At 45.5% G+C, this 27,891-nt stretch overlaps 1 protein-coding gene across 2 annotated transcripts in view; it reads left to right on the plus strand.

Annotated features, from left to right (window-relative positions):
* Nucleotides 1–677: 677 nt before the first annotated feature.
* Nucleotides 678–27,891, plus strand: part of RIPOR2 (RHO family interacting cell polarization regulator 2) — a 46,717-nt gene continuing 19,503 nt past the window's right edge. For both annotated transcript variants that reach the window (XM_032181836.1, XM_032181837.1), the window contains exons 1-10: nucleotides 678–818; nucleotides 15,244–15,370; nucleotides 16,455–16,610; nucleotides 17,239–17,317; nucleotides 17,539–17,562; nucleotides 18,385–18,438; nucleotides 21,172–21,321; nucleotides 22,252–22,315; nucleotides 26,320–26,363; nucleotides 27,212–27,337. In XM_032181836.1, coding sequence (XP_032037727.1) covers nucleotides 15,270–15,370; nucleotides 16,455–16,610; nucleotides 17,239–17,317; nucleotides 17,539–17,562; nucleotides 18,385–18,438; nucleotides 21,172–21,321; nucleotides 22,252–22,315; nucleotides 26,320–26,363; nucleotides 27,212–27,337 — 798 coding nt within the window. In that variant the 5' untranslated portion in view covers nucleotides 678–818; nucleotides 15,244–15,269. The remainder of the gene's footprint in view (nucleotides 819–15,243; nucleotides 15,371–16,454; nucleotides 16,611–17,238; nucleotides 17,318–17,538; nucleotides 17,563–18,384; nucleotides 18,439–21,171; nucleotides 21,322–22,251; nucleotides 22,316–26,319; nucleotides 26,364–27,211; nucleotides 27,338–27,891) is intronic.

Consider the following 27,891-nt stretch of genomic DNA (forward strand, 5'->3'; position numbering starts at 1 on the left):
TATTCACCTTTAACTGCTGTTTGCAGCCCTCAATGTACCCTAGTATAGGATCTGTTTGAGTACAGGTTACTGAAGGCAGCGGAGGAGCCGGTGAGCATCCTGTGGATAGGGAGCAGAGACCTGGAGCAGCTACTCCCTGTCCCTCTCCTTTTGCTCAAACCGACTGAAAATAATAATAGTAATAGTAATAATAATAATAGTAGTAATGAGAATAATAATAGTAATGAGAATAATAATAATAAATCGATAATAGAAAAATAATAAATTGATAATAGTAAATTAATAATCATAATACATGAATAATAATGAACTAATGATAACAATAATAAAGCCAGGAAAAATCAAACACACTTGGCCCGGGGCCACAGGGAGCTGATTGTTCCCCCCAAAAAACTGCAAAGCCAAGGGCAGCGGCACCGGGACGAGCCGGGGGGCGCCCGTGGGACCCCGCACCGCCCGCGGGGGCGGGCCAGGGCCGCGCAGCGCCTCCGCCTCCCCTTCTTCCTCCTCCTCCTCCTCCTCCTCCTCCTCCTCCTGCAGCTCCGCAAGGAAAAGCCGGCAGCGGCTGCGCTGGCTTGCCAGAGCGGCGGGGCAGTGCGAGCGGGGAGAGGCTGCTCCCCATCCTCTTAAAAAAAAAAAATATATATATATATATATATATATATAAAAATATATAAAATAATTAAAAATACTGAATTTTATTGTATTATCGCCGGGGATGGGGCGGCGCTGTGGCCGCGGAGCCCGGGGCTGCGGCGGTGGGCGAGCGATGTCCCGGGGCGGGCTGTGAGCCGCGGCAGCCCCGCCGACAGCAGCAGGTACCGGGGGCACTGGGGGGCACCGGGGAGGGAGGGAGGGAGGGAGGGAGGGGTGCGGAGCTGCCGGCCCCAAGGTGCTTCAGCTGAGCCCTGTCGCCGGGAGAGAGGCGTCGGGATTTGGGGGAAGAAGGTCGGGCTTCTGCTGGCTCCGTCGTGTGCGCTTTGGGGCTGGGGATGGGAAAATCTCGGCTGGGGGGTGTCGGTGAAGGGGTTGGTGAAAAGGTGCCTGGGGGAGCTGGTTTAATGTTTTCGTGGAAGTGCTCAGCCGTCTTCCCACCCCTGTCTCCCCGAGTCTCAGCGTTTCCTCGGGTCCCGTCTTTCTGTTTCCAGTGAGCTTTTATGGTATTGCTGGTTTGAGGCAAGCTCAGACCCTCCTAAGTTCTCCGTTCGGTCCCTGGCTCGTTCCCAAGGACTGATGCAAACGTTTTGCACGCTGGCATTGCTCTTCGGTTTACCTCTGAGTGCCCTGGCTGCCAAAGGTCATCCAAATCCCACGCCAGGTCTTCCTATCGCTGGTTTGCTGTCCCTCATTCAAAGTTTCAAAAAAAACCCTTCTGGAAGCTGTGCGTGTGGCCACGCTGCCTCCGCGCCCTTTCGCACACCCCTCTGTTACCAGCTCAGTGTGTTTCCAGCCTGATTTCTGCGTTCATTAATTAATCTGGCCGCGCTCTGCCCCGCTCCTCCTAATTACCGTGTTTCAGCTGCTGTCACGCAGCTGGAGCCCCAGGCAGGGAAGGCTCCCGAGCAGGAACATTATCTTCATATCCCCCTGTGGCTAATTAGGTTTCGCAAGCGTTGCTCTCCTTTCCGAATAAACAAAATAAGTGGGAGCAGACCCAAACGGGGGGCTCAAGGAAGAAGGGGCAAGAGGAAGGTGTCTTTCCTGGAGAGGTTTCCGTGCTCGCTGCCCAGCCTCCTGTGGGATATTCCCTGCGCTGGTCCCCGCAACGTGAGCTGGGTTTTTGGAGAACGGCGTCCACTGGGACGAGCGAGCAGCCCGGCTTTGTGACCCTAGCGGGCATGCAGGACAAATTGCTCCACGCCAGCCCCAAGGCTTCAGTAAGTATGGGAGGGCAGGTATCGGACAGCAGGAGCCATCTGAAGGCACCAAGTGCATTTTTCTTCTATAAATTCAGCATTTTCTCGGCCGGTAACTAAATCCTAGGACAGTCTTTTAAGATGGTGTCTGTGCTGCCTCTTGGTGCAGGCAAGCACAGTGTTGAGGACTTTAAAAACCCCACATCCATAACCCGATGCTGGCTTAAATGTTGACATCCAGCTGCGCTTCCTCGGTAGAGTGCGGGTGTTTTGTTTGCTTGTGTGCTTTGGTTTTCTTCCTAAGGAGCAACAGGTTGTGTTTATTTCCAGGTTCCTGCTCAAGGAATGGAGCAATTAGCTTTTCTGTGTTTCTGTGCTCCTCTCTAAAATAACAGCACGGTTATATTTTGGGGTTTTCTGTAAGAGAATTAATATTTCTCAAATGTCTGGGAATGCATAACGGGAGAAATCTGATCTGTGCAGGGGACATCCCCAGCATCACTCAGTGACCAGGCTGCTCTACCTCCTTGCGGTCTCAAGGCCCATGACCACTTCATTCAACCCTATTTTATTATATCACAGAGCAAACGCTGGGGGTACCAGCTGTACAAAGCACAGCCCCAGAGCCACACGGGGCTGCCTTCTGCTCCTTGATGCCTTTAAACCCCAGCGAGGAGGAAGGTAACCCCCCGACAGCACCCACCGCGGGGAGAGGTGCCAGGGGGAGGCTGCCCTGCTTCCCCACTGGGAAGGAGTGGGAGCAAGGCGGAAAGCAGCGGTCCCTTTTGCCAAAAAAGGGATGGCTGCTCTGGCTTTTCTATTTTTTTCCCCCTTGCTGTATGTGTGGCAGGGACAAGCAGCTCGTGGACAACCCACTCGCTGGGGTGCTTTCCCGCAGCCGAGCTAAGGGGAGGTGGGCGGCTCGTGCCTGCAGCACTGAGCTTCTGCTGCGGGGAGACGAGGAAGGTGGTGAGGAGAGCAGTGCCTGCACACACACAGAGGTTGTCAGAGAGGACCAGGACCTGAATTAGTCCCCTCAGATGGGGGCCTGTCATGTCACTTTCAGGCTGTGTGGTTCCTGGATGGCTCCATTAACACAATGCTAAGAAATCTGTCTTCCCACCTCCCAGGACCTCAGAGGTCACTGCTTTTGCCCTTTCAACTTACAGTGCTTGCTGCTTTTCCAAGTGGGGGGGTGTTGGCTTGTTAAAGTGTTTTCTTGGTAAGAGATTTTGGAAATGATGATGAGCAAGAGGACTTACCAGCTCCTTTCTGCACAGGTCTCTGAGGGAAGGCTGACTGCACCCAGGGGAGCAGTGGAGTCCAAGCAGGGGCTCTGTGTGTTTGCTCCCTGCAGTGCCTGTTGCTGCTCCCATCTCACTGCCATGCTTTTATCACAGCCCAGAGCTGTGTCCAGGGGGTTGCATTCAGTTCCCTGAGTTTGGGCTCTCCAGCTGTTGCTTTTAAGTGTCTTTGCTCTGGGGCTGGTGCTGCTGGGCAGAACAACGCCCCCACTTCCCAACATAGCCCAGGTGCCCAGGACCAGGCTGTAGCCCAGCCACGATCAAAAAGCTGATCCCAGGATGTGCTGCCCCACTCACCCCAAGGTACAGAAAAGAGCAGGTCCCCTGGCACTCTGAAATTGCTTTTTGGCAGCCACAAGCACAGACCTTGCCTTGGGCTTTGTATGCAAGCTCTGCACCTGGTGGCCTTTGTAAGAAGCGAGTCCTCTAAGCATGACACATGAACTATTTTTTTTGTTTGTTTTGTTTGTTTATTTGTTTGTTTCTCTTTAAAGTTGCCTTTTTCTGCTGTATTTTTATGTTACAAGGGTACCCTCTAATTTTTACCCCCCAACCAGCACAAAAGGAATGATGGATTAGCGCAGAAGTATCTTAGCATCTTTCCTCTCTTCAATGGGAGCCACATATCGAAGTTGACAGTTCCCTGGAACCAGTGCAGCCCATGAAGTAGCCACAATAGTACATTTAATCTGCCAGCCCTTTTAAAGTATTGAGAGCACTACGGTCCCTGATGCCTCCCGTGAACTGACCTTGCCTGGCAGAGCCAGACACCTCCTTACTGCTTCGCCAGCCCTCAAGCAGCCCCGTTAACCACTGCTGCTGGAGCTCCCCAGGCCAGGCAGCCTGCTGGTAGACTTTCAGCCGCACCAGATTGATTTCAAATAATCAAATAATCACTTCTCCAAGGCACTCCTGTTTTGTAATTCAAAAAAAAATATGCATGTATACTTAGCTGCAGCACCCAGAGATCTGTCAGACTTGATCTTGTCCTAAAAATATCACTGATGGGAAAACCTCAAGCCATCCATCAACTCCAAAAAAAGCTTGAGGAGCTGCAGCAGAGAAGATCAATCCAGTCATCGCTGAGGTTCTGGTTTTAGCTTTTCTATGTGTTTTCATGTCTATGAGCATTCATGTCCACAAAAACTCAGGGTAGACCAACCCTACGTATTCTTAAACCTTTCTGCTCAAGCTGACCCAAGGAAGGAACCCATTTTCAGTGAAATCTGTTGGAGACAGACAGGCAAATAAGCACCTGCAAATGCTCATGGGAGGTTTATACCTCAACAGGTGAGCAGCCAAAACCACTTGGTTTGTCCCTCCATGAGGCATCTCTCCCCTTTGTCAAATTTATCGCACACCTGCTAGAAGACTGAAGCAAAACAGGGAGAAATGTGGTAGTCTGGTGGGCATTTTCTAACTTTATGCAAGTGGGAAAATACCTTTTCTGTAATTAAGTAACCTGACATCCTCCATTTAAGTATTTAAGTTAAGAACATTTGGTTTTAAAACAAGAAGGAGGGCATGTGTTACACCTTTGTGCAATAGCATCCCAGCAAGCAGCCTTTGGCCAGGTAGTCTTCCTGGGTGTGGGGACATCTTCTCTGCCCATCACTTTGAGCATCATTGGATTATGGCACAAACAGCCATCCTATGCACTTCCTCAAATGTACAGGCATGTTTGTGGGCAATGGTGCTGTTGAAAACACTGCTGCTGCTCAGTCAAGTGCATAACGTGTCAAGTCCTGCATGAATGAGTGCCCTTTCCTCGTCTCGTTCAGTACGTCTGCGAAGTACCATTTGTTAGCTCAAAGAAGGGCTTGGGTTTCTGCACAGAGCTGATCGTGGGCTAGGAAGCAGTTGGCTGTGAGGTGCTCTTTGATGCATGAGACGTGTTCCTGAATTCTGCATAACACTTGCAGACCATGTCTATTTAGATATACACCCCGTCTTTTTAATAAGAATAGCCATCTGCCAAAGTAAACAGAGGTGACTGCTTGGCTTATTAGATGTTTAGATTAATAAAACCAAGAGCTGGGAATGCTCACTAAGTCATCTGTTCTACACAAAACCAAACCAAGCCCATATTAAAAATGGTAAGGCTTCAGCTGTTGCCGAGGCTGCAGGATAAGTAGCTTAAAATTTTGCCTGCATATACCAGAGCTTCACTGTCTGTGCAATCTGGGGGTGATGCTGCCTTCCTCTCCCCAGATGGCAGTGGGCCACAAAGCCTTGTTTCAAATGCAGCCTGGTTTCCATGCAGGCAGGAGAAGGACTTGTAGTGCATGCCATATATTTCATTTCCAAGCCCTGTGCTTCAAGCAGAAGCTCTCTGGCATCTTTTTAAAGGTAGAGCCAGGGAAGCATGGGGAAAAAGCAGACCCTTGTTAGATAATAAGAGTGCACTGCTCCTGCCCATGCTGCAGCATCCACCTCATGAATGAGGAAGGTGAAGTGAAGGCAAAGGCTGCCATCTCTGCAGAGCAGAGCACCTCACAAGTGTGTATTTCATGATGGAAACACAGGCTTCCCTCTGGCATGACCAGCATCCTGCCACCAGGTAGGAAAGACGATTGCTTCCATTGGAAAAAGGACAATGGAGTTTTCCCTCAGAGGAAACAAGATATGGGAGAAAAATCGTTGTATCCTCATTTTCCTGTGCCTGGAATGACAGCCCATTATTACTGTTATGTGAGTTGGAAAATGCAGAAATGCCAACAGGGGATGAAATGAGGAAAGAGTAGGAGGACAGAGGAGGACAAAGTGCAGTGCTTTTCCTATAACATTTTCGTTAGCTCACAGTGGCTCCAGTGGGTTTCTTCTTTAAATGGCAAAATAGGGAAAAACAGGCCTGTCCTGAGATCCGTGCACCCTTAATTTATGTAATGAAAAGTTACATGAGGTAATTACCTTGTAGTTCAGCAATAATAAATCCTGTCAGATCTGTTTCATCTAGCCTTGGTTTATCTTTAATGTCTCTGTATCTAAAAAGTCTTAAACGGTAACTAATCTCATAGCATGGCTGGAGTGTGTGGCATTTGAAACTCACGATTTCTCTTTTTTAATGTTCACTACAGATTAAATTTACCAATTTAACATGACTAGCTCTATTTGGAGTACACTTAAGAGTCTCATCGGGTTTATATTGGCTACATCAGTAGCAGTAAACTACATCTGTTCAGGATTGTTCTCCAGCACTAAGGGCAACAGGCACAGACCAGCCTGTACCCACGGCATTGCGCTGCCCTGTCCTCCAAAACAGAAATTAAACACGCTTTCAGGACCCTGGCAGCAAGGAGATAACTTCTCCCTTAAATTCTCAATATCTTCTTCAAATAGTTTCTGTAAATTCATGCATGTCTATAAAACTGTCCTTCTTCTTGCTGTGGTGGGCTGTGACTGCTAAATGTGCCACAGCCACATGGTGACAGGGAGCTGGGCTTCCTCTGCCTTCTGGCAGTCCATTTCCATTTCTGCTGAACAGACCCATTGGTTGTCCAGTTGATTGGCAGATCCCTTCTCCAGTACCAGCGTCTTTAACATGAGCTTTCCCATCAACCTTTACCCTGCACAAGCTCCCCTTAGCACTTTTTCCTACATCAGATCTTTTTCACCAACTTTTCACAGCTCCTTTGATGTTTGCAGCTCAAGAATATGGTGGTGGTTTGGGGGAATTTGAGTCTATTGGGTGCTATTAGATAAGTGCTGTTGTCTCCTATAACTTTGAGAGCTTTTAAAGTTTGAAAGAAAGATTGCAGTCAGAAGAACAATAAAATAAATAAAATAAATAATTAAATAAATCCAAGTCATATATGTCATCTCTTGTCTAATATAAGGTTCAGGTTGTAAATGTAGATGAGCTGAAGCCAAGAAATGAGAGTTACATCAGAGCACACAGCTTCTCTTGATTGTGCATGGACAGTGTTCAACTGCGGGGTGCACTAAAAGAGAGCTTCAGCCAAGTATAAATGAAGTAGCACGGGACTTTTATGGCAATGCCTTTGAAATGACACACTTGTGGAGTGTTCAAAAAAATAAATATATTGCTGCAGTACTCATACCTGGGACAAGAATGTCCAGCTTTAAGGACGATGTTCTGCCCTAAAACATGGAGGGATGCATCTTCAACAACATATTAATGGGCAGTGTGCCATTAAAACACTCCTTGAATCAGAACTAGCATGTAAACTTCCAAGGCATTTTAAGTCTTCCTAATCCTGTGTATTTAAAGAGGAGCAGCAAAGTGTTTGTATCTCATTAGCACCTGAAAGGATTTGACAACAGTGATGTTTTACTTTCAGGGGCGAAAATCCTGTCTCTCTTGTTTAATTTATCTCACTTGTGCTTATATTAGAGCATACCTGGAGTGGATACTGAGCATGGCAATGGTTTGCCTACCCTGGCTGGAGCAAAATGAATAATGTCTAGAGTAGCCCACTGGTGACCTAGACTGTCCCACACAGTGCATTTACTTTCTTGCACATGCAAAGAGGTGGCCTCAGCTTGCTGTCCTTGTCTGTGCTGCTGCTGTCTGCACAAAATGAGGGGTGTAAACAGAATTACTGGTGCAAATAAAAGAAAGCCGCAGTCTTAAGGACCATACTAAACACACCTGGGTCATTGCTTTTGTCTCCTGACAGTGGGAAGGTTTTTATGTTCACTGCTTACAGGGTTTGAGAAAGTCAGTGCACTCCACTGCTTACACTTGACATACAACTTTGGGATGCTGCTTGGTGTCATCATGTATTTTGGCCAAAGACTCCCACTGGAGTTGCACGTAGTTACATCAGGGCAGACTTTGCCCAGTTGCTTTCAGACCTTACTCGTGGTTCTCACCCAAATGTTAGACCTGTAAAGGGCAACACCACTCGTGGTCACCTAGGGCTGCTAACTCCTACTGTTAATGATGACAAAAATGCAGGGCAGATTTATGACTTTTTGTGATCTCTGCTGAGAAACTGCAATTCCACCTGATACTTATGGTCAACTGTGCAGTGGCTCTCTGCTTAGGGTGGAAGAGGTGGTGAAGCAGCCAGGTTTTTGCTAGACAAAGTAATCCCTGCAGCCCATTTTGCATCCTCCTGGTTTTACTACTTCTCACAAGATCACCCCTTTTAGTTTATCTCCTGATACAGGGATAGATAGCATTGTAACCCAAAGCCTTGCAGATTTACCCCCACACTGCATTGCTGAAATGACAGCTGGTATGATACAGGCATGGGTCACTCGCACCAAACCACTGTTACAAATGCAGTGAAAGGTGGATTTCAAACACAAGATGCTCATTCTCAGCTGGTTTTCACAAGTGCTTTTATTTATGTTATTTTCTGGCAGTTGAATGGTAGGGGGCTTTGATTTTAATTAATTCTTTAATTGACAAAAACAATAATCAATGATGAGTAGAATCAGAGTTGACTCCTAATCAAAGATCATTGTGCACACCAGGGTTAGCTTAAAATGAATGAACATGAAATCTAATTAGACAGCCAGACTGATCTCTCAGTTACACTCTTATATGCTATTACAAAGCGAGTTTTGCTGATCTACACTAATACCAATTGAATATGATTGCTCTGTACTCAGACTGCCGTAAGAGAATGGCATTAAGGGCGGCCCTGGGTGTATTTCGTGCTCGCAGTTGCTCCAGCTGCCTGTGCAAAACAAATGTTGGAACTGAAAAAATGAGGTCAGCCACTGTGAACCCATCTGTCATGTGTGGGAGCCATTTAGTCTCAAACTTATTTTCCTTGGGTTTATTACAGTGAAATAGCTCGTTTGCATTTCCCTCTCCTTATGTTTTCAGTGTGTGCTAAGCCAAGGTTAAGGAACAGGTCTGTAGGTGTTTCTGGGAGGGGGGGGTTAAGCAGAGGAAAGGGCAGCTTGTGACTCCACGTGCCAGGAGCTCTGGAGGGGGAGCAGCTACAAGCAGGCTCCTAATGGAGCAAGACGGCACGCTGCTTTTGCCTCATCCGCCATCAGTCATTATTTGTGTGCTAGCGAGGCCATGAGAGTTAGAGCCAAAGGCAGGTTTTTCTGTAATAATAAAAAAGCAAGTTAAAAGTCCCCATGTTGAATTTGGCACTGTACTGGTGTAGAAGACTGATGTGTATTGGATTTATGGAGTTATATTGCAATAAGAACATCAAGTATGAACTCCCTGTGTATATACAAGCACAGATTCCTTTGCCATTCTGCCGGTGACCTGGATTGTTAGCTTTCTTCTTATTATGATTATTATTGCTTTTTGGTTTATGTACTTCATCCAGTTTGGGTGGGAGGAGCAAAACAAACAGCACGAGCTATTCCAGATGGTAGACAACTTGTGTTTCTACTCAGGGTGTCTAGTGATGAGCTAGCAAATACTGCAGCATTTCAGTTGAAAATATCCTTACATACAGCATTAAAAAATGTTCTTATGGAAATGAAAAAATAAGTATAAATCTTGCTATTAGTATCAAGTTTTGGAAAATATATTATTTGAAACAAAAACTAAACCCAAAGTACCCAAAGCTAACATTTGTGTTTATTAGAAATAGGTAATGGCGCCTTGTGCTTGCTCGTAGGATTTTCTGCATGATCAAGCAGATCTCTCAGCTATGACTTAAGCAGGGCTAGGAAGGATGCACAAGCACTTCTTTGTGTGTTATAAAAACTGAATCCACCCAAACTGAAGGTATTAAAATCTAATGAAAGAATATATCTAATGAAAGAATATATCAGTGCAAACAAAGCTGTCGGTGAGAAGCGAGCACACGCCTTTGGGGAGATCCCGCTGGTGGGTCAGCAGTGTGAGAGGCGAGGCTTGGATGTCCACAGGGGGCAGGAGACCCACCTCGGGCTGTGCTGGTTTAAACTAAGAGCTGCTGATGCATGAGGTGGGGCCGAACTTGCCTCCTTCTGCTGGGGCAAGAATAAGAGGCTATCAACTGCTTTGATGTACCCACCCAAGCATGACCCAGGTGCTCCCAGATCTCTGACTGGAAGGAGAGGGAGCCATCTTGGCTATAGCTCCTTCTCCATGCAGCACTGCTCTCCACAGCCATGCTGATAAGCCCACGTGGCTCTTTTTCTGTGTGCTATAATTAATGTTTGAAGCTCACAGATCTGCTGGCCTTTCACCGGCTGATGTAGGCTTGGGAAGTGTGCTTGTCAGTGTAGCCATATGCTGCTATTTAGGAATATCTCATAGTTTTGGACTTTGATGGAATGAATGCACGTGATTTTGTTCTGGCAACCCAGAATAGTTCTTCAGATGGAGCTCAGATGTCTGCACAACTCTGGCAAATGCTACCCTGCACAAGAAGTAGCAGCCCAGTTGCTGGGAGCATAAAAACTGCCATCAAAGTTGTAATTGCAGTAACCCAATGATCAACAGAAGACACCCTTCTACAGATGCTTCCAGGGGATCCCATCCCACAGAAATGATCCTGATACACCAGGAATTAGGAGCCAGTGCTCTAACGCATGAGTTTTCATCCTAAAAATATTGAAACACGTGCAAGAGAGTTAATTTTCTTGTGAAAGCTTTTATAATGCTTATGAGTGCTCTTACCCGTATATTACTGTCAACTTTTTATATTAAAAAATCATCCCCAAGAATTTCTAAATTGTCATCCAAAATGCATACCTCTATGCCTCCTAGGAGTCTAGGGAGCATGGAAACCATAAATTCCAGGTGGCTGTTTGGGCTACTGGCCATGCTGGCCTCATATTGCCAAGGTAATTCAACTAACTCTGAAGGAAGAAGTTAGAAAATTGATATTAAAAAAGAATAGATTTCAGACTACAAATGCAAGTGGCACCAGATGAGTGCATGCTGAATGAGCTTAGAATTGCACTGAGACTGAGTTTAGAACTGAATTATGCTCGTTGGGTTTATTCATGCAAAGCAGAAAGAATTGGCTCGCTGAGAGGACATGACTTCTAGGGTATAATCAGTTTCTTCCCTTGTTGGATTTATTCTTTTGGAGGTGCTTGCTTCTAAATGGGATTTTATTGCAATAAAGTGTTTTCACCTTTGTAAACTGGCCAGCTAGTCTAACTATCAGAACATAATCCTTGACACAGAGGAGAGGTGAACATATTCTTTCCTTTCATTATTCAACAAGTTTCCAGTTCATTTGTTAGACATACCCCATTGCCAGGTTTTCAGACAAGAGAGTTCCTAGTGTGAAAAACTGAGTCAATTGGCTTCTGCTGAGATAGGTTTAGTGGACCCCCTCACCTTACCTTACCCTAAACAATTATCACCAAATGTTTTCAATGTGCAGAACACAGATCAGCACAGGGAACAGCAGACAAAACATCTCACTATGGGGATTGCATCTTCTTAGATTCAGAGTGGGCCTTGAAATGTGTGCTGCACAAAAAAGATAAGTATGAACGAAGGGATTATCAAGGATCACTTCAGCCCATTGAATCCACTCTCACATTCCCATTTAATCAAGGATTATAGATAATCCAAAAGCATCCCCAAAGCCTCTGTGCAACGAACCCTCATGCAGCTTCCTAACACCCTACAGCAAACCCTAGGCCCAGAGCTGTAACTGTAGATGCTACAAGGAGAGAGCAGGAGCAATTGCGGGCACCACCACCACTCGTGTATTTATTGCTATGTTTGCTAGCACATGTGAAGTAAAAACAACTTCCCTCATCGTATGGTGGTCTCTAGGTTAGTCATGGGGAAAAAGTCAAGCAAAAAGGGTCCACAAAAAAGTCAGTCTAGATTTAGCAAATGTAATTCTCACTGAATTTCACCTCTCTTAGCTGGAAGTTCACACTGTTTGTCAGATATTTTGGCATTACGGGAGGTGCAAGTCCATTCAGAGGGTGACTAAAAGGGGCAGTCCTGTGGAAGTGATGGGCTCTACGGTCCCTTCTCCTCTCATTAGCTCAGGCTCAGCTGTTCCGACTGAAAGGAGAGATGGGGCTTTTATTTCCCCGGGGACAGAGACATCATCAATTATCTGCCATTCCCTGCTGCACACTGTCAGTGAGTCAGGCAGTGAAAAATACTGATACAATTTCACCTTATCCCTTGACACTGCTGATGGGCTAATCATTCAGCTGCCACACACTTAGCAGGAGCAATACTAATTACACTAATTGTGCTTATACACAGCGCATGTTTATATTCGCTAGTAAGCAGAGTGGTGTTTTTTAAGAAATGAAACATCAGTTGTTCATCAACTACATAGATTTTAAAATGTAAGTGTACCTGTTGGGTTCACTGATGAGGCAGAAGTCTCAGATCTCAAAAGCTTTTAATACCATTTGAAATGTACAGTATGCTTTAGTATTGAGAGAAAAATGCATGTTGTATCTAGAAGATGGTAGCATTATATCAGATAACTACTGAAAATGGACTGAGATAGTCACTTTGTTGGAGCATCCCCCAAATCCCCTTAGGGGTGTGCATCTGTAGGGACACTGGTCAGTTCAGCAGCAGATCTGAGTCAGTCCTTGTGTGATGAGCCTTACTGAAATTACCCTAGTGACTACATATATGCATATAATCAGCAAACAGACCTAGTACTAAATTCAGAGGTAGGTTTGTTTAGTTGATCTATTGCTGCTAGCACAGAGGCCTATGAATGGTTTAACAGGCAGGAAAATAAATCCCCCTCAACAAAGCGTTTTCCAACAATGTGACAAATACTCATCATCCAAAGCATATTTGCTAGATGTTAGTATCGTAAATAATCCACGGACACGGTGCCCATGCGAATCTGGGTTAAAAGGCTGCTGCTGCTGCTGCTGCTGCTAAAGAGGGTCAGTGCAGCAGCATGAGGTCAGCTGGAAATGTCTGAGATGTCGGCAATGTAAGTTTAAATCTTGAGAACAGATTGTGTTTGTACAGTGGAGGCAACCTCTAACCTGATGAACTGAAAAGTAATTGAACCCAACTGTGAGATTTCATCATTTCTGACTCCGTTACTTCCTTTTATCACAGCTTTCTTCTGTACAGAAATACAACATACATTAATCGCCAAGATTATACATAACATATATTTATAGAGAGAGAGCATAAGCCAATCTGGGCTCTGACTTCTGAACATTTTATGCAAAAACAAAGCACAAGTAGCTCCAGGCAGGTCTCCAGTTTGCATTTCAATTGCACTTCATCCACACTTCCTTTTGGTACTGTGCGGAAAGGCTTCATTACTAAAGCGTTGCAAAGCCTCCTGAGCACTTCGGCAAAATAAGTAAAATAAATAAATCAGTAAATTCCTTTTTTGAGATTATTATATTTTTAAGCTCCCCCAAAGCAAAAGAAAACCTAATGCTACCAGCGTGCATGCAAACGCTCAAAGGTTTTGTTCAGACCTTTGCCCTTCATTCATGTTAGCACAGAAGATATTCACTGTGAGGAGGATGCTAGCATTTTTATATGAGTTTTGAATCCGAAGTACCTGTGTTTTTATAGCCAGCGTGGTCAGGACTAGCACCTGGTTTCAGATTTGCTCTTGCTGCCCTTATTTCTTGAGGAACAGCTGATGACTGTGGGGCTGAATCTCCCATTAATGCCGGTGGGGTAAACCCGTCACGCCTGCCTCTGTGCTCCAGGAGCGGGGCCAGCCAGGTTGGAACGGCCTCCAGCTGTAAAGGTCTCCCAAAATGGGGTCTGGCCACTTCCAGGCTGCTTACTGGAATAGCCTCTTGCCCGCGCTAATCCCCCAAACATGCCTGGGGATCATTCAAGAAGGTTTTGGTTGGCGCAGCCAGCATGAGAGAGATCTCGGTGGCTGTTCTTCCTCAGGCTGACTGGGGACAAGGAGAGCTTTCCAGGACTACCTGGGCAGATCACAGCTACCTACTGGTCACAGCAAACCAGAATATTCAACTTAAATACACATATCACAAAGCCAAGCTTGTATCTGTGAGGGTTGCCCAGTCACACGGGAACTGATCCAGTTCTCACTCCCGAAGCTGGGAGGTTGATGCCGTTTGGGTTGTGTAACAGGGAGAACTTCGCATTGCTAATGGCGCTGACAATTCTGGAGCTGGAAGAAATATTTTTGGCAAAGCTCTTACAGAAATATTCCTGACAAAGCAGCTCTTCTTGGGCAATGCAGTCCTCTCCAGAGAGAAGTAGCTTGCCACGATGCCTAACACCACCTCAGAGAGTATTTGTCCAGCCTAGCATTACAAATTAAACACAACTGGACTGCACACAACATTTCCCCACATATTTGCTTTTTCCAGTGAGTGTTTGCCGTGGAGGCACCATGTAACTCTGCTCCTTATCTTCAATAAATAAATCTGGTTGTGAAGGCTCAGGCTGCAGATCCGTGGTCCTCACAAGTGGCTCCTTTCTGGGCACTCAGCTCTGGATTGTTCTTCATCTGTGGGGACTGCTTTAAACGTGAGGCTGCTTTAAATGCACCCGCTCAGCCCCGCAGGCTGCAGTTTTACAAAGCATCAGCTCTGCTGCCTGCAGGCAGCTCTTGCCCTGCTATTCAGTCCTGTCTCAGCCTCAACCTCATCCACAGCTGTTGGAGGTGAAATGAACAGGGGGTACAGGACATGCCAGGGCTACCTTTTAAAATAGATGGGAAAAAAAATATTTTTTTATTTTTATTTTTATTTTTTTGGTTATTTTCAAGCTGGCCTAATTTCTCCATGCGTATCGCAGCATGACAGCATTAGCACCCTGGGAAGGATGGAGGTGGTGGGTCCAGCAGGATGGAGAACCACTGTCTCCTTCTCCTTAGTTTGCTGATCCCTAAGCTGAGGCTGAGTGCAAATGCTGAGCTGGGCACTGGAAATGAGCACACACACATACCAAGACCTTCCTCTCGTGTTGCCAAGGCCCCCTTGAATGTGTGAAACACAGAACATGTAAAACCCTCACCTTCTCTGCTGTTTTCCAAGAAAATTCAACATCCTTGCAGGCACTCTTGTGGTTTATTCTGAAAAGAGAGTGATGGATCTCTGTAGGCTGGAGTAGGGAGTCATGTTTGTGCCCTGTCTGACAGCCCCTGATGGGGCTGAGTCACCCCCTGGGATGCCGGGCAGTCCTTGCCTTACCACGTGCTTCTTGCCCACCTTTTTACCCTGACGTTCCTTCTGTTGTTTTTCAGGAATATCCTCCCGGCTCCCAGAAATCATGTCAATAGGATCACATTCATTCTCTCCAGGAGGTCCTAATGGGATTATCAGGAGCCAGTCCTTTGCTGGCTTCAGCGGGCTTCAAGAGAGACGCTCCAGGCAAGTACTGTGCTCTTTATGGGAAGCTTCTGCATCAGGTGCTAAAGAGGCGCTGGGGTTTGGAAGGTGGAAAAGGTGGAAAAAAGTTTTCTAGGCTAAAATATCTCTCTACATTGTGTGTATAATCAAGCTGTTACCCTGAGTCTTAACTACCAAATACTTCCCCTCCACCCTTAACGCAGGGCTTCCGCACATGCCTCAGAGTTGTGAGAACATTTCAGAGAACAACTTTAATTCCCTAATTTATACAGCGATCTTTTCACACGTAAAGTGCACAGAAGCACGCTACGCTTCCCACCGCCCCCAGCTTCAGACTGCCGCTACCTAAAAGTCATTTTTCCCTGTGAATTCAAAGTGAGTCCCCTTCTTTCGGGGGGCTGCCTCAGCATCCTGCTGGGAGGGAGGGCAGAGCTTGGGGGGCAGAACCCTTCCGGGGACAGAACCCTTCCGTGCATCGCCTTTTGGCTAGACAGGACTTCAGGCTTTGAGCCAGGCATTTCCCAAGCCAGAAAGTAAACCTCAGAGGCTACTGTATAATTAGCTTCCACTTGTGCACCTCCACACTGCCAGCTCAGGTCAGTGATGGTTGTTGGATGCTGATCGAGAGAAAAGAGTCCAAGGAGGCACCTACATGCAGCACAACTCTCTTCTATTTGCAGTCCGTGCTCAACACCAGCAGCATGATGCTGCCCTCCAGGCACACGCTTAACCACCCCCCAGTCTTCCTAAGGAGCCCTCAGGCTTTATGCCTGATATTATCTGGGCTCCCCTTTGTATTTAGCCTCTTTATGGTGACGTGAGGCAGGACAGGCATGGGATGAGACAGAGAAAGGGCTGCTGAGCCTGGGACTTAAGCCGGCATCCATATCTCAGAAAGGCAACTGGCACATCAAAAGCTGACAGCAAGTCCCAGGCTGCTCAGACCTCTCAACCTATAAACAAACACAGCACTTTAACTGGCAGGCACGTAAGCAGAATCGCTTCTGCTAGCAGAGATAATATCAGGAAGATTTCTTTAAGCTATGCTTCTTTGAGATCGTTATGATTTATAGGGATTTCCCCCTCTTTAATGTTCGCTTTGCAGGTGTAACTCTTTTATTGAAAATTCCTCTGCTCTCAAGAAGCCCCAAGCGAAGGTGAAGAAAATGCATAATTTGGGCCACAAGAACAGCACCACCCCCAAGGAGCCCCAGCCCAAAAGGATGGAGGAAGTCTACAGAGCCCTGAAGAATGGCCTGGAGTAAGAGCCTTTATTGTGCTTGCCGACTGAAGCTCTGTGACATTTTAGAGCCTAAAATGACATCTCACAGGAGCAGAGATCCTTAATCATAGACTAGAAGAATGCACCTGTTGCAGTCTTCATTGTAATATTTTTGATTGGAATTATTTGTAGGGGAAATTGGAAAGAATCCCAATTCCACTAAGTTTGATAGGAAAGATCCCAAGGGCTGGGATTTCAACTGGATTTTTTTTTTCTCCAATTTTCCTTGTGTCATATCAGAGGCTTGTATTACCCTTAAGATAACGTCTCAGATGATAATGGGGCTTTTACCAGCCAGATAGGAGAGCAGAGATTGGAAGGCACCAGCCTGTAAACTAAGCAGCAGACAGCTTACTTGGAAGTGGTCATTCAGTGACAGGAAAACACCGAGCTCTTATACACAGTTAAATAACAGGCTCCTACTTATTCTCTGAAAGGCAGCAGGGAAGCTGGTTTTAGGACAGATCAATGCAAATGCATTTTTGTCTGAAAGCGCACCCAGGGAGGAAAGCCATTTGTTGCAGAGATTTCCTTTTACGACTCTCAGCAATCGTCTCTGTTACGTGCCGCAGATCTCACGCCTCCCTTCTCTGGTTTGTGTTTACAGCGAGTATCTGGAAGTTCACCAGACAGAGCTGGACAAGTTGACTGCTCAGTTAAAAGACATGAGAAGAAACTCACGCCTGGTACGTGTCACACTTTTTATTGGGTAGATGCACTACAATCTTCCAGAGGTACTGGAGCAGTCACAGGCTGGGAGCAGGAAGTTGGGAATTTGCATGTGTGCCATTTGTCCCTTCCAGATCTTGATTTTCTGTTTCTATTTACTTATAAATATTGCTTTCTCATGTTTCTCTGTTGCTCTTATGCTGCAAAATAAATCACAATTTCTTCTTCTCTGTTGCAGGGAGTCCTGTATGATTTAGATAAGGTATGTTACTCTCTTGGACACTTCTTGCAAGAAGGGTTAATAGTTGTATGATGTATGGAGATACTGGCATGGGAGAACTCTCTCAACCAAATCTCTCAGTCAGGCCAACACCATCGAAGCTTCACAATCTGGGCATTCACAAAGAGCAGGAGAAATGCCCCACAGGAGTACTCAGTTGGAGGTGGGCTTACTGGTAGCTGCCCCTTAGGACAGATCTGGCCCGCACGGTTCTCTCCCATCCCTGCTCCTGCCAATGCTAGGGAATAACAAGTTGAAAAATTGAAAATATTCTCCCCCCTGGGAAATTCTGAGTAAAACAAAAGAAAAGATTTCAAAAAAAAAGTTTCCTGAGCAATCTGTCTTTTTTCAGTCAAAATACCAAGCTTGTTTTTGTTTTCAAAAACAGTTTATTCAGGAAAAGAATGCATTTTGAAATGCAAAACCTCATCAATTTTAATACAGGTTTTCAAAGTACTGAAAAAATACAGTTTTCCAAGCCAAAAAGTCTCACATTCCTTAACAACAACAACAAACCAGGAAATTTTCATCAAGGAAAACCTATGCAGACCCAACAGAAAGCTTTTGTTTGTTTGTTTAATAAAGTTTTTTTTATATAGATGCCAATGAGATCAATTTTTTCCATCAGCAGATTAATCATGGTAAGGTGTTGTAGTCGATTCTGGATTTGTGGGCAATGAAATCCTGCACGTTTTAAGGAGCTTCTCAGGCTCCTGGGGACCCAAAGACATGAGCAGAGCTAGTAGAGATGTCCTGCTGCTGCATTCAGTTGTGCCTCACCCTCTGCTTCTCTATTTCCTCCAGCAAATCAAAGCAGTGGAGCGATACATGAGGAGGCTGGAGTTCCACATCAGCAAGGTAACAAGCATCCTTAGCATCTGTCTTCTGCACCAGCTCTTACATTATGAGGAAAACAAACCCTTGGCCAAAAAGGTGCCCCTCCACTCCAATGCTGAGAAAGCCTCTCCCACATTCAGTATTTTTGCTGTAGTCACTTGGGGGTCAGAGACAAAGAAAGGGTTTGCAGCTTCTGATGTCCAGCTGTTCTCCATGCCCCATGATGCTCCCATGTGTTTTCAGCCATACAGAGAACATGGGATAAGACAGCTGCTGGGGAAAGTCTCTCTCACAGCATGCTTATTTTCAAACTATAGGTAGAAATGGCGTTACAGCTGAAAACAATCTAGTTCAGCAGTTGTTCCCACCGTGCACCATGGCTAGACTGGAGTTATTCCCAGTTTTCACTGCTAATGCTTCTTCTGCGTGGCTTGGTGGGCCCACATCTGCTTGATTACATCGGTGAGAATGAGTCTATCATACCCAGTAGAGGTACTCATGATTTATACCAATACATTTTCAAGCTGGACAAAATCCACAGCATGTATTCTCTCGGTTATAAACCTATCTGCTAGCTATTAGTTACTTTCCTGAGCCTGACAAAAGAATGAATTATTTCTGATGGATGAAATGTCTTTTGAGAGTTGTTTGAAAAGCGTTCATGCAGCTTGAAGTGCTCCAATTATGACAGCCCATCCAAACCTTTTAATTTCATGTTCTCTTACTCTCAGAGCTGAAAAAGTCACCAGGCAATAGGCTGAAAATTTGTTCCCCAAACCACCTTCTCTCTTGCTGGCAACATGAATGGCAAAATTATTGCTTGAAGAACATTTCCATTCACGTCCTTCCCACTCCAGCTGCTCAGAGCTAATGGTTTCTGTGCTTATAATAGGAACGAAAAGCACCAAACGCGAGAGGTAATGCTGGTCAGCTGAGCACATTAGTTCACTTTCTGTAACCCACAGCAACAGAGGCAGGAAGAGCAGAGGTGCATGGCCTTAAAACTCACAGTCTTGCTCAGGTGGTGGCACACTGGTGTTTTTGAGCAAGCCCCAGAGGAGGGCTCTTTTGGCAGGAAGCTGTACTGTGCTGAACGAGGGCACCCGCTGTCCCTAAAATGGGATGTGAGGAGCAGAGAGCTCATCTGTCAGAGTGGATAAGTCCGTCCCCACCACACAGGACACCAGCACTGGGTCAATGCTCCACACTAACAGCAGGAGTAAATACCAAGGGACGACTATTTACAGGAGCTGTCTTTAGCATGGGAAGTGGTGTGGACTTGCAAGGGAAATAGTGGTGGATATTGCTCCAAGAAGCTTTTCCCTGTAACTTTGAAATGGCAAAATGCTGCCAAAGCTTCTATTATTCTTTGATGCACTGCTTCACCTGCAAAGCAGCTCCCATGTCAGCTGGAGATCCCTCATTAGGTGCTTCAGCCATCAGGAGTCCAAGTTCACCTTGTAAAAATCAATGTCATGCTTTAAAGCTGTCAGGGAGAGCAGTCCTGCTCCAAATAGGAGGTGACACTTTCTGCTGGAGGTTAAGCAGGCTTGGAAAAGTGGGAATCACAGCACACCTGGATGGTCACATTGGGATTATTCCTAATGCAGAAAAACAGTTATAGACAGGAAGCCAAGGCACTGGAAGGTTTTCACTGAGAGAAATTCTGCTGTGAAAATCCACTAGTGAGAACCAGGGTGCATGGGGCAGTCACTTGGTGTCAGAGAGAATGAAGGGAAACAGTTATTCTAAGTAAAAAACTAATACCATCCTATCTTAGAAGGGTCACTAGAAGATGTATCTTTCTCTATTCCTTTCTCCCTCCTCACCCTGATAAAGTCAGATTAGAAAGCCTATGTCTCCTGTATCTAGCAGCTTAACTTCATATAGATGAAGTTATCCCATTGTAGACTCTCACTGAACAGTTTGGATGGAGTAAACATGTACCTTCAGTGCAGGGATTAGAGGAAAAAGGAAAACCAAAGCATGAGACACATAAATCCATCACACTCTGAAGCTAGATCCAGGTGAGACTATAAAATGCATGCAACCAAGTTTTGCAGAACCTCCAGAGCTGCTTACTAAGTGTCTGGAGTCTACATCATGCCAAGGACCGAAGGAGATCACTAAAAAGTTATATGAGTGGCTGTGGGGCTGAAGCTCAAAATATTTTCTTAATTTGACATCAGCTGTTCCTAAGCTTTTCCTGATTCTGGCTACATCTCCTCGTTCTGGAGGATTAGTCTCAACCCACGGCTGGTGTTAGCAATCCTGAAGGCATTGCTGGCCCTGATAAACGTGCCTTTTAATGTGTCTGCTCCCATTTAGCAGTCTGGATGTTGCACGTGCCTCTGAAAGAGCTCTTCCACACCAATACATTTCAGAAGCTTGCTGCATTCCTGCCATAAGGCAGCAATTGCACGTGTCCCAGACTGGGGGGAGGAAGGCAGCAGCAATAGCTAAAAGGCATGCACAGGGCAAGCAGGTGAATTGCTGACAGCATCTACTGTTGCTGTAATGAGATTTTTGCAGCAGAAGTTATTTTTATCTCATGGTGTCAACTGTAAGAGTATCACAGCTTCATTTGCTTGCCCTGGATCTAATGGTTTACCACTTGTTTGGCGTCGTTTCCTTGCATCACACACTACTTCAGTTTGCTGCCTTTATTTTGTTGAGTTCTCAGATGCTGATTTTTTTTTGTTTTGCTTTGTTTTTGTTTTTTTTTTTTCAATACATCTTTGTTTTTCCCTCCAGGTGGATGAGCTTTATGAAGCCTATTGTATCCAAAGACGTCTCTGCGATGGTGCAAGCAAAATGAAGCAAGCCTTTGCAATGTCTCCTGCCAGCAAAGCAGCTCGAGAGAGTTTAACTGAAATCAACAGGAGTTACAAGGAGTACACAGAGGTACATCTTCATTAGTTCAACTGTTGTGCTCTTGCACTGTTGGAGGCCATGGAAACTTTGCCACTAGATTCAATGAGATAAAGGGGCTAAAAGCAAAATTGGTGAAGCAGGATTATTTTTTCTTAATTTATCCTCAGGTGAATGCCTGATATAAAGATGGATGACATGAGCCCAAAGAGCTCCTTGAAATAATAATTACGATCCACAAGGCCAGGGTTGTACCCAAGAACCACTGCATGTTGAGCAGTAAATCTGCCCCTAAGCTACGTATGTTGCAGCTATATATGCTCCCTCCTACCCTGCAGATGCCAGGGTGGCAGGTTGGCTGGAACAAGCAGATACCTGCTGCATCCCATCCAGTACTACTTGCTGTGATCACCACCTATTTTATTAAACAGGCAGTAAAATAAGAAGGGTCTAATGGTGTTGCAAACATCGCAGCACACAAACTGTGGCATCCTTCCGCGATCTGAAGGAAGAGCTGGAAGGGGTCCAATACCCACCTCCCACAGTCTTTTTTTCTTAACGTAGTTCATGTTTCTTGAGAGATTAATGACATGCTAGGAGCCACTTTGGCGCGGAGCTGCTGCTGGCACACATCCTGGCTGGAAAGGACTGGGACAGTGACCAGGTTACACTGCAAGGGCCACAACTGGGTGTTGCCAACACAGGGATTAGAGAGCAACAGAAGAGCGCGGGGTTACATTCAGCTTCGGTGCAAGCAGGCATAGCTCAGCTGCTGTTTTTAGGGCTAGATTCAGCTAAACAGCTCTGGCATATTGGTTTAATTGCAAAACACCCTTCATCTGCGTAACAAAAACTTTTATTTCCAAATAGACCTTAAAAAAGGAAAAAACAAACAAACAAACAAACAAACAAAAAAAAAAAAAGAGGGTTTATTTGACCTCACTATTCTGTCTTTCAACACAGAACATGTGTACCATAGAAGCAGAGCTGGAAAACCTACTGGGGGAGTTTTGCATCAAGATGAAAGGTAATTGCCTTTTCACATTTCCTTTCTTTGAACAGCAGAAGTCTGTGTACATTACAGAGGGCACTGAGATGCACTAGTTTTATATGGACTTATAATAGGTGTGCTTTTCCCTCACCGCACCAATTGCTGAGCCTTCAAACCCTGACTTGCACCTCTGCCCACTGGAAAGGTTCCCAGAGCTGGGAACATCAAAGCTTACGGAGAATTTCGAGATGATGATTTTTGTTTTCAAGGGAGATGTGCTAATTAGGCTCCCTAAACACCCTTCCCAACAGCCAAAGTGATTCAGTTTTGAAGGCTGCTGCACCTTGTGCCTCTATCTCCACAACCGTTTAAGAAGATGGGTAGGAAATTACGTGAATACCACAGAGCTGAAGTTCAAAACACTTTCTTAATTTGACAGTGTCTGTTTCCACTTCCTTTACTTTTGCCAACTTTCACTACTACCTTTTTTAAGCAAATGGAAAAAAGCAGACCCAAGGGTAGTTTACCACTGAAAGACCTAGGTAACTCTGTGGTAGCATGTTTTCCTCCTTGTCTTTATGAGTTTTAATAATGCGGAATCAGTTTTACCTGAAGCCCATTGCTTTGAATCACTAAGCATCACTAATGCTGTTATTCCTGTAATATTAAATGTCTTAAATTAAAAAAATATCAGGATCTAAATATTCATGCACTTGTAAATTCTCCAGCTGAAATACTAATGATGGACTTTTCAGAGCTCACAAATCTCACCCAGGGTTTTGCTTCTGCCTGCCCTGTCACACATGGGAGTTTGTTGCGTCCAACTGTTGCAGTGCATGAGATGTGATCTAGCTTAGATCAAGTTAAAATTAGTCACTCCATGCTCCCATCATAGAGAAAACAAATGCAGCAGCTTTTGTAGGTCCCCTAGCTGCATCCCAGAGCACCAAACCTGGCATTTTAAAGCCCCCAGTCAGTTACTGGAAAGGCAAAGATGTGGAAAGGCAAAGATGCACAAATGCAAAGTTACCAGACAAACACACAGAGATGGAGCCAAATATTTGTATACAAAATCCCACAGCAGTGCAGTGTGGACACAGTGAAGTAGACCCAAGGCCATGCAGTGCAGGAAGGGAACTGCACCAGGTCATGTCCCTCAGGGTGTTTCCTTATGTGCTGTGAATGCAGCGCAACACAGAGTTCATGGCAGCAGGACTTGTTGCAGAAGACATTGGGACACCACAAGTGACTGGGCTGAAAAGGTCTGGACCCTTTTCTCTCTTGCATGCCCAAGTCCTCCAGCAAAGCCCACGGGCTGCAGAGAAGCCAGGGTGTTGTGCTCAGGTGCAGAAGCAGTGAACAAACCACAGGCAACAGCTACTTCTAAACACAGTTCTCATAATGTGAAGGGGCCCAAATTAGAAAATAGCAGAGAGAAATGCCATATCATTAAGTATTCTCTAATTAGGACACCTAGGATTTCTGCCTAGATAATTTTGCCTAGGAACAGGAATCCAGTAGGACAATCCAGCCTTTGCTGTTGGCACAGCTCAGAGCAGCTCTAGCACAGAAGCCTAGAGATCACGTAGCAAGCTTCCCCTTTTCATTGCACTGTGGCACATCCATCTAGTGTTAGGATCTAATGTTAAAATCAGTGTTCCTCTCCCCCAAGCTTATCTGTTCCCAGCCACTCCAGTGACAGTTATTTTTATTTTGTGTCCCCCATTGCACACGCTGAAAGCAAGCCAACCCACACAGCACTGTCAGGAAGTAAGGGGCCCACGCTGCTTTTGTGTTATATATAATTTTTAAAAGTCTAATCATTTTGCAAAATGAAGATAATAATCTTGCCAGCAGGCTTAGATTGCTGCTCAGGATTAGTCAGGTGTTGAAATTAAATAGGAAAACCCAGTATGGGGCCATAGAAGTCACTGTATGCCTTGTTCTGATGTGCAGGGAAGGGTCCCTACGCCTCTTTGAAGCTCCAGGGTAGCAGAAGGTGAAAAATTCAGCTATTTCAGAGTAATGCACTGGTCCAACATCCCAGGGGCTCTGCAACACCTGTCCCAGAGCAAGCACCAGAGCCCATCTGCCCCACCTCCTGCACCCAAGCAGAGCTGTGCATGCTGCAAGAGCCTTCAGGCAGCCCTGCACACAAAGGATGCGCCCTGACACTTTACCACAGCCACCTAATGGCTCAGCCCCCTAATTAATTATACTGACCTCTTGGGAGCAACCTCCCATCCCACCTGCACTGCAAGCCCAGGACGCTGGCTTTACAAAGCCATGCTGCTTGAAGTGCTACAACAGAACCATTGGGTCCTGACACACATTTAGTCCCCGAGATTCACCAAAAGCATATTTCCTGTGACAGTACATATCCACTGTGCCCACATCAGGCTGGAGAGCCTTGAGCAGCACCAACAGCCTCGAGAGCTCATTTCTAGACCTAGCTCCCACCCCACTATCTGTGCCCCCCTGCCCAAAACGGTGCCTGGCAGGGCTGGTCACCACACGCAGGCCTTGGCTCCACACACCCCGTACACGGAGCCCCAAGCTGCGTCCCCCCCCTCCCCATCCACCAAGCAGAGAAAGGGCCTTTTGTTTTCCTCAGATGCTCCCAGTGATGTGTCCCAGCAGAGATCAAATTCCCTTATAAAAGCATGCCTAGGGAGAGAGGAGCAGCAGCAGAGCGCTAGTAAGTTTAAATTATTTATAAACAGTAAATAAATTAGAAAGGAATGGGTAATATGAGCCCTGAGCAAAGGCCTCTCCGTTCTGCTAAGCAATGAGATGAGTGAAGAAAACTGTTTTCTGGTCAAAGAAATGAAAGAGAAGGATCAGCAGATCACACGGACTGGCCATGACTGTGTACGGCCCAGCTGTAGCCCAGTAAATAAAGCCAACACTAGGGTTCACCTTGTGTTTATTTTAACACACACACATATGTATATTCAGCCATGGTATTTTAGGATAAATGCAGTCCAAAGGCCCCAGAAAATGTAATTCTCATCTCTGCCATGACTTTGTGAATGTTTGCAGATTGGTTTCTCTGGGTGTTGCAGCACTGCAGGCAGTCTGATACAAGATTACAAAAATATCTGCGGCTGCAGTAAGACTGAGCAGCTACAGAAAATGAAGTAATTATTTATTTTTTAATAGCAAAACAAGTGCAATAGCTACCAAATGAGGAGATCTGTGAGGAAGGAGGGATTCCCTCTGTGGAGGGAGAGGATGAGGTGACTGGAAAACAGACTATTACATCCTGCAGAAGAGCAGATTGCAAGGCCAGGATGGGGGCTGTAACTTCCCTAGGATTTACAGAGAGTCACAAGCCCTAGGAAACTTTCCATTTTGTACTCACAGTGCCAGTATAGAAATAGCATCGTGACATCCTTTTACAAAAAATTCCCAAACGTATGCCACAAGTGCTTTGCTGCACTACCTCACCCTTCTGGGGAAAGGCAGGAGAGATCTCGTGTTACAGATGTCAGCCATGGCTCTTGATGTAGTTACTGCTGAAAGACACTCAGGTAGTGTGGGAATGAGCCTGTTATGGATGCACCAAGAAGGAGCCCCTCTCACTGTATTTCTGTTAAGAAGTTCCACCAAGGAGCCTGTGTTATAATGCATAGCTCGGTCTGATTTGGGTTAAGCAGCAAGCACCACATGATAATCAGCAGCTCGCCTACGCCTCACGATAGTCAGGGCGTTAAGCTCGGTTTCTGAAGCCAGATGACGTTAGGAAGCTTGTTTCTTCTTTTATATATATATATAATTATTATAGAAAAAGAGAATTATGCCTGGAGGAAAAAAAATGCTGGGAAGTGCGAACCTTTGATATGCACGAAACCACAATGCAATTATTTTTATTTTTTTGGTATAAAATAGAGGAAAGAAAACCCACACGTCCCTGCAGGGTGCGGGCTGCTGCCCTCTCCTGTCGCAGCACGGCAGCTGCCTGGCACCGGGAGGGATTGGGGTGTCCTGGGGGGGCTGCCCACCCACTCTGACCACTGCTCCCTGTCTTTCCTCCCCAGGACTGGCTGGCTTTGCTCGGCTCTGCCCCGGGGATCAGTATGAGGTATGTCACCCTTTGTTTCTGGTTCAATAGCAAAAATAATTAAACAAGAGGCAAATTTCTGTCACTTTGTGCTCCATGGTGAATAAAACTTAGGGACATCTACACGCCAAGGAACAGCTGTTAGCTCTCCTGTGAGCTGTCTGAAAAACATTACAGATCTCTGTCTGTCTGCCTATATTAGGACATCTGTCACAAGACCTGAAAATTATATTTGGAGCACTGGGTGTTAGCTACTCCATGAACTACAAGCCTTTTTTTTTTTTTTTTTTTTTTTTTTAATAAACACAAGAAAAAAGCCTTATTTCTGCCAGAACTAGGGCATGCTTCTCACCATCTTGTTCTTGGTGAACATTTCTAATACTTCTAGGAAAAAAAAAAAAAGTATATACCTCATCCCATGCATGCAGATCAAATTGAAGAAGTCCCTGAAAGCATCCTTTACTGGATGCTGAGGCTTTACTCAATCATCAAGCAGAGCAGCAGAAAGACACAGAAACACCATTTCTCGAGACCCCAGTGCTACACGCTGTGAAGCTGTGTCAATATCTCAGGTCACTGCAGTGCTCCAGTTGAGAACATCAAGAGCTGCACCTGCAAGGAACTTGCAGCAGCTTGCTTACAGGTTCCCTCAACCTGCATTTCACAGATGTCTTGATCATCAATTCATTTGTCCCCTGTCATATGCATGCACGGACCTTTTCCTTCTGGCTTGTTGGGAAGCAGAATGGCAGCACCTACAGCACTAACTCTTCCAACCTATCTCAGACCCTTTCCCCAATTCTGTTTCTGATACCTGTGCATCAAGAGAGTAGATTTCTCAAGATAATGAGAGGACTTTTCTTTCTCAGATTTTTATGCGTTACGGTCGCCAGCGATGGAAACTGAAAGGCAAAATAGAGGTGAATGGCAAGCAGAGCTGGGATGGAGAAGAAATGGTTTTCCTCCCTCTCATTGTTGGGCTGATCTCCATTAAGGTATGCATGCTCACTCCTTTACCTGCAAGCAAGGCAGAAGCCAAAAGGCTGCCTTTACATGCACCATCAGCAAAAATACAGAAGCAGATCATTAAATTTTTTTGCAAATGCATCATCATTAGTATTTCCAACACATCTACTGGAATGAAATGGTATAGGACTTCCTGATCTTTGGTGCTACAAGACTAATCAGTCTGGGAGCCTTGTGGGAGAGGTTGCCTCCCTAGACTGGTGGCTTTACTAACACAACCCTTGCCTCACATCACTTTCCAGCAACTCTTAGTTATTTGCACCAAAGCAAGGGAAAATTAGAAATCAGATTGTTAACAGTATTCAGCAAAAACAACAACAAAAACAAAACAAGAAAGTCCACTGATGATAAATTTGTTAATGCCACTCGGATAAGAGAGCAGCATCTGTTAATCTGAAGAAATAGATGTCTCTACTTCAAACACACGTAGAAGACAGTTGGGCATGAGGTAGGATATTCCTGAGGTCCAACCCCAGCACCCTGCACGACCAGGAGCACTACACAAACTGTGCACCTGATATTT

Source organism: Aythya fuligula, chromosome 2, assembly GCF_009819795.1.
Source record: "Aythya fuligula isolate bAytFul2 chromosome 2, bAytFul2.pri, whole genome shotgun sequence".
Classification (NCBI taxonomy): Eukaryota; Metazoa; Chordata; class Aves; order Anseriformes; family Anatidae; genus Aythya; species Aythya fuligula.